Genomic DNA, 11283 nt, shown 5'->3' with positions numbered 1-11283 from the left:
TGTGATTGGATAATAATATGTTCTTCCTTATAAAGGTACCGCAGTATCGAAATTACTTTCATATGATTGGTTATTATTACATGTCTTTACTTGTAAGCGGTCTTTCCAAAACCAAAACAGGCGAGATAGACAGAGGCCAGCTGTGGCAGTGATGCAAATCAAGAACATGGAATAGCAACGTACCCTCAAAGTGATTGTACACATTAATCTGAATTGCTAACTGGTACTTTAGCCTACAACATTAGACAAGATTATTTCATAAACTGGTATGCACTCAAATGACTTGATTGTGTCTTGGTAATTACAGAGACATTATCGGTATATATATATGGTCTCTTGTAATTCGTTGCTGTATGCAGGTTATGACTTTCTTCAAATATTTAGTTTCTTGGCTGATTTTAGCCTCAACACAAGTAATTCATAGGGTTCTGAAGAGTTATTCCTGTGTCTCCGCCAACTGACATGATGCTTCGTCCATATTAAAACTTGGTAATATTGTAAATATCCTTGTCTATAAATAGCTGTTATTCAATTTCAGTAGGCCTGTTCATCATTGACATATTGTGCATGAAGTATATATAATGACATATGACTATCTACTTTCCAGGAGTTTCCACCAGTTATTTATTAAGACAGTTCTTGTTCAATGTAAAGTGTATGTTTAATAATCTACATGTTATCATTAACATACCTACACTGATATAGACACTATTGAAATGAAAAGACAAAGCAATCTGGGGCTTACATCAATGTGTTACCTCCTTTAGATTAATCATGGTATGAACACAAATTGATTATACTAATTTTAGGCATTAATGTACATACCTTCACACGAAGTAAATTATTGGTTGGCTTCACCCAATTTCTGTATCAGGTGTATAACATGAAATAGCATAGGCTTCTCATTTTCAGTAAGGAGTAGCAGTCTACTGGGGAACGGACTTGCAAGTCAGCAAAGACAAACAATTTGAAGGTAGACAGACAGCTGTAAAACAGCGACTCCTTATCCAAAAGACTGAGTATCATTATACGACATGCATCAACCTATCAGAAAATACAGTCTGTTGAGGATAAGGTCAAAATTCCGTTTTGGAGCATTTTCAGAACTAACCTCTCTTTTTTTTATAGCTAAGGGTGAAGAACAAGTTGAAGAACAGACATTAATTAACCAATTTATATTAAACCAGAAAACTTAGAAATGTCCCTCAAGTTTTTCATCCGTGGTAACATAAAGTATTCTGACACTATGTTTGAGCAACAAGAAGCACTTCTGACAAATAGAACATCATTCAGTGCATCTCTGTGTCACGATACTTGTAATTCTTACGAATACAGAACCCCTATTACATCAGTGCCAGAAGACCAGTATTTATGGTGTCATCTCACTATAAAGTCTTTCGATTTACAAGTCCTCTTCACTGTTGACTATCCGTAACCGGTTGACGTACTAATAGTATCTCCCTTCCTAAACCATATAGACCTCTGTGTAATGATTCATCAAAAGCAGGTGCGCCTCCTTGGTGTAGTGGTAGAGCGTCCGCCCGGAGTGCTGAAGGTCCAGGGTTCGATCCCCGGCCGCGTCATACCAAAAGACGTTAAAAGATGGTACTTGTTGTTACCCTGTCTGGCGCTTGGCATTAAGGGGCTAAAACAAGGACTGGTCGGCTAGGAGTCAGTATACTGTGTCTGTGTGGGGTATTCATGTTAAACTGCGGCATGGTATCTCAATGTGCTAGCACTATAAATCGGCATCAGTCCGGACTAGTACAAGCAGCCACACACACACGTGCATGCACGTCGCTATATAAGTGCAACAATCTTGGACGCGACGTTAAACCCCATGTCACCTCACCTCATCAAAAGCATGGTGCATTCGTTGCAATATTCTGCGCCAGGGTCGTGAGGTTGTATTGTGAGGTCATGTATCTATACAAGGGATACAAGTATACATAAAAATGACATGTAAAATTGTTTGAACATTAACTGCAAACAGAGACCTTAAAATAGATCTAGTGAATGGTCTCTGCTGTAAAATACTCTTTTCTGTTGGTATGTACAAGAGGTTTGACCCTACTTTGTCATTGATTAACTGAGATCTACTAGATTTGTTTTGGGTGAGCTTCTATACATTCCCTCTGATAACATCTTCCCGAGGCAAGTGAGTTAACTGACTATAAAAGTCCAGTTTCCACTGGACTTACTAGGCTTGTACTATGGAGTTACATTTTGGCTGGACTAACGAGTCTATGCATAGTCCAATCAAAATTGTGCACCGAAATCGAAATCCGGTTCGTAAAGTGTCATGCAGATTTCGGTCGACTGCAGCATTTGCAAAACATGTGCACCGCTAACTCGTTGTCAACAGATATTTTCCAAATCTATTTATGTTTTTAATCAGGGTGCTCACGGGATTTGATGCACTTCGCGATGTAAGACTTGTTTTATCACAATATAGAACTGGGCGCCACCGTTTTGTTTGAAGCAAATGCAAGTGATACGAGAGGTTGAATCTGATTGGTCAGTAGGAGAGGCATAGAAAGGACATAACTCGCAATATAGCCACTGGTGGCGCTACGATCGAGCCCAGTAATTCCAGCCTAGTTCGGCAATGGTGGAAACTGGACTTTTAAAGTCAGTTAACTCTCTTGCCTCGGGAAGATGTCTGATAATGGAATATGTCCTAACAAGTTGCCGTATTTCATAGATTGCATCATGTATGTAAAATGACAAGAACAAGTTGTACATGATATTGTAGTTCTTGAAGAATACATTAATAATTTACCATACATTTTCATTTAAGGACTCAGAAGCTTATTGTTTTAAAATAGGGCTGGCTAAAAAGATCTATAATCGGAATTATCGTCGATGGGAAGAACTGTCAACAATTTTCAATATGAAATTGTCATCGATAACAACTGTGATGAAATAAAGTGTAAATTATCTGAAACAGACTTGTTATTGTCAATAATATCAAATATCGAGGACCGAAAGACTGAACTGTTTTTGTTATATCCAATAAAACAATGTATGTATAAATGTGTCTCTGCTCACCAGTGGCGTGAAATATGTTGATTCCTTTCGGGACTTTCTCATGTTTCTCATGTTTGCTTACAGTTACTTCTCCGATACTTATCGATAATTGATCAATATTTAGTTAGCGATTATCGATCCTATAATGTATATCGATAGCCAGCCCTATTTTCAGATGACTAATGTAATCAATTTGTGATGTCTTGAACAATGAACATGTCATATTTTTCACAACAATGAAGCACTGTGACGTCATGTGGCTTCAGTTGATCATTCGGCATTGAGAATCGCTAATATGCACATGTGCAAATATCGGAAAGTTATTACATGTGACAATTCTTCCCTTATGGGTAATATTCTATAGTTATTATCATGTAACATCTATTGGTTACTGTGATATTTTTTGTTTTCTCATCATCAGATTGGCAGACTCACCTTCCCTTAAAGTGAGTTCTCAGAGAAGAAGATGGATGGCACTGTTGTGTTTAATTGTTTGTTTTTCATCTTCATTGACTGTGGCTTGACCAGTGGTCAGCTTGACGTGGACAAATCAAGATATGATGATGGTCGCAGAGAATATGAACTCATGGTCCACAGGTCAGAAATGCCAAGATACGGTACATGCTGGAAAGATGCCATGATGACGATACAAAATGGCTGCAAGCAGCTCACAGACGATGTCCAGGGTCGGCTATCCTTGGCCTATCTCAACTGTTTTCTGGAATTTCAAGGTCGAGATGTGTACGAGTGTGACGCCGATCAACCATTTCATGAATGTGCAAAAAATATGCTTGATGTGGACCGAGGATCATTTACGACTTTTTTCACACACACTCAAAATATATGCTATTTTCTTCAGGCACAAGTATGGCATGAAGAAACGGAGAACACAATTGGTCGACTTTCTGACAGTTCATCACAGGTAGCATCGAAACTAGAAGATTCCTATAAGCTACAGAATCAAGTTCTCAAACAACAAGAAGAGAGTATAAAAAATCAAGAAATGATCATGGATAAGGCTTCAAATTTAAGTAACATTATTTCCGCCTCATCTGACGATATTCATGTAATGTTCGCAGACTTCAAAGAGACAACGCAAGAACAGCGGTTGCTCATCACTGATGTGTTTGACCGTGTAGCCAAGTTACAGCACATGGTTCTAGGAGAATTTTCCGGCTTTTATTCGATAGTGTTTTATACCCTGTCGATTCTGGTGTCATATCTGTTGACGTCAACTGCTAGGACGAGCAGTGCGAGGTTCTGGTTGTTTGGTCTGATGACAAGCAATATGATAGTAGAGCAGATGATTGTCTCCATCAGACCTGGCTTTTTTAGATATATACCATTTCAAGACTTTGAGAACGAGGAGGTATGTGCTTGAGAACGAGGTTTGTGCTTGAAAACGAGGATGTATGTGCTTGAGAATGAGGAGTATGTGCTTGAGAATTAGGAGGTATGTGCTTGAGAAAAAGGATGCATGTGCTTGAGAATGAGGAGGCATGTGCTGAGCTGTCTGTATCAAATACACCATCTTCCTAAGACAAGGGAGTTAACTGACTATAAAAGTCCAGTTTCCATCCTTGCCGAAGTAGGCTGGAATTTCTGAGTTATTTTTGGGCTGGACTAAAGAGTACATGCATATTCGAATCAAAGTCATGTAACCTATTTTTTTCAAAATCTTTTCATCTTTTAATCAACTTGCTCAAGTGATTTGATGCTCTTTGCAAGGTAAGACGTTTTTATCACAATATAGATCTTGATCAATTATCAAATCGTCTTGATTGGTGCTGTCATTTTGTCTTGAGCAAATGCAAGTGATATGATAGGTGCTGATTGGTCAGTAGGAGGGACATAAAAGGGACGTAACATGTAATCAGCTGGTAATAGCCACTAGTCGTGCTACGATGAAGCCACGAAATTCAAGCATAGTTCATCAAGGGTGGAAACTGGACTTTTATAGTCAGCTACCTCCCTTGTCTCGGGAAGATGAAAATACACAAATAAAATCACTAATATGTATTTATCTTGAGTTGCATGTGTACAAATATGCTTGAAAAGATTCAAAATTGGAATAGTATAATAGCACTGTGCATAAGTACCCAATGTCAACTTCACACTGAGGTGTGCCAGTATTCCTAACTGATATTTGTTCATAGAATGAATTCAGCGATGACACATGATCTGCAGTGAGTAATGCACACAGGTCAGTGTTCCCCCTGGCTTTAGAAACTGCCAGTCCCAGTGGACTGACAACTCTAAAAATTACCATTTCTCCCAAATTGTCAATCACATCAAATAAAAAAACATGGGCTGGTTTAATTCTTTCAACATCTTGTTCAATGCAGTGTATGTTCATGACAGACAAGATCAATGACGTCGTCTCTGAAGTAACTTGGTTAGATCTGCATGTCATTCACACAATTTTCTTTCATTTTTGTGTGAAATATTTCACTTTGGTTCAAGACTAAGTCGCTACAAATAGATACTTAACCTCAAAGCAAAGAAATGTTATTTCATTGGACTAAAAATAGACAACGTGAAAGCCTGATGATAAAAGACAAGCTGACTTTGTTTGAAAAAATATACTCCATTTATTAACGCCGATGTTTTGTTCAACAACCAAGATTTATAAAGTACTTTATTTGCCAGTCATCAGGGACTGACAGTCACATGAATCACAGACCCAAGCCTAATTTTACTGGTAAAAACCTGGTAATTACCGGTAAGCGAGAACACTGAAAGGTGCTACTGCATTGTGACCTAGATATATATCCCAGTTGTGACTGTCATGTTTTGGGTCACATGCGAAATTTAAGCTGACAATTCCATTCTTCAAATGGTGCCAAAATGTCGCACCATTTCACTATGCAAAGAAAGAAACACCAAGTGTGGCATTTTAATTTGACAGAACGTAGTCATGATAATTGATCACTTTTTTTTTCCTTTTTCACTTAAAATCACACAATAGACTGGATGCAAAGGACTTTTGAGGAGTGAATCATGTTGAATTCAGCTGAACGTTTGTTCTATTCCAATATACCCTTATTGTTTAGGAGTGTGAGGAAATCATGTGATATGCTAGTAAGCTGCATTAATATTCAATTTTCCAGGAGATGATATATGGCAGCCAGCGTCTAGTTCGGCGGGTTTCTGGTCTTATTGGGTTCTTCATCCTCTGCTTCTCCGTCTACAACTTCCAGGACCTGAACACCATCAACAACCAACTTCTAGTGGAGATCCGGAGACAGAACTCGGAACTCAGGCACTGTCTCATGGGAACAACCTCAGGTAAACCGTTACAAGGTGCATACAGGTTTTAAAAGGCCTTGAGTTTTAAGGCCCCACTGATTTTTAGTATCAACCTTAAAAAGCCTTGAAAATCATCATATTGGCTTTTATTAAAAGGCCTTGAAAATCATCATATTGGCTTAAAAAGCCCTGAAAATCATCATATTGGCTTAAAAAGCCTTGAATTTGTACAAAATGACATAGACAGTCAAGTCCCGTTTATCCAACATAGGTGGTTGCCTTTGATTATGTCGGATTAACAAGTATGTCGGATAAACAAAATTAAGTAGTATCAACGTTCGTGATCGAAAATCTGACATCTACACGATAGATAAGGTACAAACACGTAATAAAAGGATGAAAGTTGAAATATTCATATTGCTATATTACATTGTTAGCAGAATATGTTAACTAAACATGCAACCTCTAAAGCAACAGCTGTTACGGACTGTATGACTTATTCAAAATACTTTAAATGGCATAGTCTTGAATGGAAGTTGCCAGTTTGAAACTGGTACCTCAAGGCTTAAGAAAGCTGCTATCTTAGTGGCTAACGTTGACTTCCTGTTAGTCATTTCATTGATTGGTCATAGTTTGTGAAAGGTTGTTCTGACGTGACCTGTAATGGGATGTCCTTGGCGCTAGGGAGAACTTGTATCTGATTTTAATGCGATTTAGGTAATCTAAGTATGTGATTAATCCTGTTTTCTTTATTGATAGCATTAATTGTTTATTGTTCTGCAAGCTATCTCTGCAGCCGTTGTAATATGCAGCTACAAGCCGACTCATCCCGCATCAAAAAGGCAGATGACAGGCAGATGACCACAGATTATGCTGATCACTGTGTCTGATTAACGAGACTGATTAATGAGTGATTTCAGTAATTCGCTGCAAATTAGGTGTGTCGGAGTCAGAGTGCGAGACTGTCGGATTAACTGGTCTAAATAGCACTGATTTAATTGGTTCCCATCATTAGTGTCAGATAAAGGCAATTGTCGAATTAAAGAGTGTTGGATTAACGAGACTTGATTGTACTTGTTTATGAAAGTATTAAAATTTATGACATATATATTTTAATAATTGGTTGTGAAAATAAGTCTTGTACTAAAATTTGTGATGATTGTTCTGCTTCTTAGGTCTTACAACTAATAATTACGAGTAGTATGCTTGATTTAAAACAAATATTTAAAGACTAAGGCTAATAATCAAGCGAAAAAAGCCTTGAAAATGACAGTTGAAAGACTTGAAAAGTCTTGAAAAGGCTTTGAATTTTGGTGTTCCATATCTGTATGAACTACTAAAACTTGAAATAATATCAAAATATACATTTAAAAGAGCAAGGTGTAAATCTTAATATACATTGTCGTAGACATAAAAGGACCTGAAGTGTTGTAAATCATTGTGTAGAGTTGTGTCCCTTAGCTGTGGCAGGATACACTGATTGGGGTTTTGAATCACAGTATTCGGTTAGACTTCCAAATGAAATTTCCAGTTCTCAAATACTCGATAAAACCCGCAAATCTTAAAATACATTATGTTTATCTCCTAAATGGATGCTTTGATTGCCAGGATCGAGCAGCGACACCAAACATATGATAACGCAGGGTAAAAATGGAATCGCAGCTGATTGTGAGTAGCTGTTAGTTCTTTTTCTGGACATAATAAATGTGATAGATTACCATGGTTACAGCTTCCTGTTAATGTTTTTGAGACTACTTCTACTTAAGACTTGGAATATGTACAGTGAAACCCCTCTAATCTGGACAGTAGTGTTCCACTGAAGTCGTCCATATTAACAAGGTTTCACTGTTCAGTGGTTTCCTGTGCATCCTAACATCTGGTGATGATCATCTCATTGTTCAAAGGATAGAATCATTTCTCATTTATTGCAATATTTCGCTTATGTTAGCCAACAAAATCACTCTCTTGTTGCCACAGAATTTGCATGATGCTTGCGAAGTGAGAAACATGTCTTCAAGAAAATCCACTTTTGTTCCATTTCTTGTTTTTTATTTCCTTTTATTTACCTAACCCTTTCAGCATGTTAAATGATCATGTGGAAAAAATACACAGTCCTCACTTTATTTTCTTTCATAATATACGGTATGTGTATTCTGGCATTTTTCTATTTTTCCATTTGTTTAAGAATATATTTCTCAGCATTAGAAATGAACTGAGTCCACTAGTCCTTATAATATAGGGGGGCACGGGTGGCCCAGTCGTCTAAGGTGCTGCGATTCGCAGTGCAGAGTTGCGTCCCTTGGGCACGCCAGAAACCTATGATTGTGGGTTCGAATCCCGGTTTGCCCCGATTATGTTTCTAGGTTTGTCAGCACCATACCCGTGCTCATGGGTTTCACCAAAGTGGTAAACGTCTGAGACCTGCATCACTTCGGGCTTTCCTCCCACATTAAGCTGACACGCCGCGATATAACTGGAATACTGTTAAAAGCGGCGTTAAACCCAACTCACTCACTCACCTTATTATAATAACATATAGCAAGACCCTCAAAAAGGGCAAATTTCTACAAGTCCTTCTGATAGCTGAACTTCTGGGCAGTTTGGCAAGGACTGTAGGACTAGTGCCAATTTCTAACGCTGTTTCTCATGTCATTTGTCGTCCAGCCACAACGGTAGACTCGGACTCTGCGGTGTCCAGTGGGTCAACAGGTAGTGAGGGGGAAGACTCGGACCACACGTTCATCCTGCAGTCCAGCAGCCACTCTGAGTCGTCACACAGCTATTTCTCCGTGATGACCGAGAGTCTGGCCAACACCCAGATGTCCACTCTCCACAGTGAGCTGCGAGATCTCCGCCAGTCCACCCCTATCAAACAACTGCCGGACAGGGTGGCAGCCTGGGTGAAGACAGGATTCTACCCAGGTAACCATGGTAACGCTTCATACTTGATACTCTGTGTTATGATACATGTATTTGACATCTTGGTGTGAAAATTGCCATATTCTATTTTCTGGTATTAACCCAAAAAATGGAGCAGTTGTTTAGGCTTAAAAAGATAAAATAATTGGTTCTCAGGCAATGACTTTTGAAAATATTGGGTGGGTGGGCGGGCAGGCAGGCAGTGTTTTTTTGCTTGTTTTTGCTGCAAAATGTCAACCCAACTGACTCAGCCAATGAGTGTTCCTCACCATTATTTGCACTGTATATGTTTTATTGTTTTCTCCTAGTTTCACCAGCAAAGGCAGCCTCGTCTTCAACCATAGCCAAGGTAATTATTAGGATATGTATCCACAATGGATGTGACCCGTGCAGATCCGGGGTAGAATAGGTCTTCAGCAACCCATGATTGCCGTAAAAGGCGACTGCTTGGTTGATGCATGTCATCTACCCCAATTGCATAGTTTGATGCTCATGATATCAATCACTGGATTGTCTGGTCCAGACACGATTATTTACAGACCGCCGTCATATAGCTGGAATATTGCTGAGAGCATTGTTAAACAACAAACAAATGTTAGATAATTACACTGTTCCTGTGTCATTTATTTTTCAAGGAATCCAGTTTGGAAGCACCAAGATACTATCTTCGGCCTCGGAAACCCATTCCAGGCAGTCCGAACCCAGCGCTCAATGTGGAATCGCCGAACAGCTTCTCCAAAACAGTCCGCCATCTTGAACAAATCACGAGGAAAAATAGCATCCTTGCTCGAGCTGTTTTGCGTCAAAAGAAGCATCTACCCGACTCTTCTGATGAAGATTAACACAAGCCTAGTTGGTCTCCAGTGGTCTTTCATGAATCATTTAAGGGATTTTATTGACATTGTGATTTTTGCTTTATAGCGTATCTATTGATATCAATCATGTATTTTTTATGATGATGTCAACTGTTTCTGATCAGGGTTCGTACAGACTTGAAAAAGCCTTGAATTTTATGGTCCCTCTTGAAAAGCCTTGATTTTTAGTGTCAACCTTAAAAAGCCTTGAAAGCACCAAAATAAGTTGAAAAGCCTTCAAATTATACAAAATGAGATTTACTTGTATTAAAGCACACAAAAATATGTACCAAAGATGTTTCAGTGAGATTTACGACAGTGATAGATTTGTGTGCTAAAGACCCTGAAGAATTCATGACAGCCTAAATTCATTTTTTCGATGGGTTAAAAATAGATCTTTTTTTTAAATGTGTGATGGTCATACTGCTTTTTAGGTCTTGCTATTAATATATAGTATGCTGGATTTGATAAAATATAGAGAGATTCAGGTAAATAACCCACCTAAAAAACCCTTCATAAGGCCTTGGATTTTGGTGTTCCATATCTGTACGAACCTTGGTAATGCTATGAAGAGTAACTTTGACATATCTACTGTTAATTCTATTATTATCAAGAAATAGAGACATCATGAAAGGCTGTGAAAAACTAATAGTTTAAGCATTAAATGCTTTACTGATGATATAGAGAACAATGGTTGTAAATATTTTTTATTTAATTAAAATATTTCAGTGGAGGAGAATCTGTTAGAAACATCCTTTAATAACTGTACATTATATATTTCACATCTTGACAAAGTGTACAGAAACAGAATCCAGTTTTTCATTTTGTGTTATCCATATAGTTTTGTATCAGGAGTTTGTAACAGCAGATACAGCAGTATTTAGGGTCTATACTCTTGTTTTTACAGAAAATGCATTTACCCAAACTTTGTCAATATACAAAGGTTGCCAAAAATTTCTTTAATAATCTGCATGGATGAAAAGATTGTGTTAAAAAAAATTCATTTTTAGCTCACCTGGACAAAGTTACTTAACTAGGTGAGCTACAGTGCTGTTGAACTATTTTTATATTTGTACCAGTGTGCTATCAAGTATTGTCAGTGCTCACAGATTATTTGTGTTGTAAATATGTAAATAAAACTCATAAACCTTCCCATGTGTTTGATAATCTTTCCAGCATAAGATGACTGAAGCTTTCACTGGATAAGCACTGCAGGAAGTAACATCAGTTT

At 38.0% G+C, this 11283-nt stretch overlaps 1 protein-coding gene across 5 annotated transcripts; it reads left to right on the top strand.

Moving 5' to 3' along the window:
• Nucleotides 1-81: 81 nt before the first annotated feature.
• On the top strand, nt 82-11201 carry LOC124136351. Of its 5 annotated transcripts, XM_048401429.1 has the most exons (8): nt 82-266; nt 913-973; nt 3452-4399; nt 6141-6333; nt 7888-7947; nt 8944-9201; nt 9507-9547; nt 9834-11201. In XM_048401429.1, the coding sequence occupies exons 3-8, from the start codon at nt 3497-3499 to the stop codon at nt 10038-10040; spliced, it is 1662 nt and encodes a 553-aa protein (XP_048257386.1). In that variant the 5' UTR covers nt 82-266; nt 913-973; nt 3452-3496; the 3' UTR covers nt 10041-11201. The 5 variants fall into 5 exon arrangements, with proteins under 5 accessions (XP_048257386.1, XP_046358218.2, XP_046358220.2 ...); XM_046502262.2 differs by lacking the exon at nt 913-973 and having other exon boundaries at nt 82-190; XM_046502264.2 differs by lacking the exon at nt 913-973 and having other exon boundaries at nt 6141-6318.
• The last annotated feature ends 82 nt before the right edge of the window (nt 11202-11283 follow it).

Source organism: Haliotis rufescens, unplaced genomic scaffold (genome assembly GCF_023055435.1).
Source record: "Haliotis rufescens isolate VD_foot unplaced genomic scaffold, xgHalRufe1.0.p SCAF_22, whole genome shotgun sequence".
Taxonomy (NCBI): domain Eukaryota; kingdom Metazoa; phylum Mollusca; class Gastropoda; order Lepetellida; family Haliotidae; genus Haliotis; species Haliotis rufescens.
This window is presented reverse-complemented; position numbering and strand designations above follow the sequence as displayed.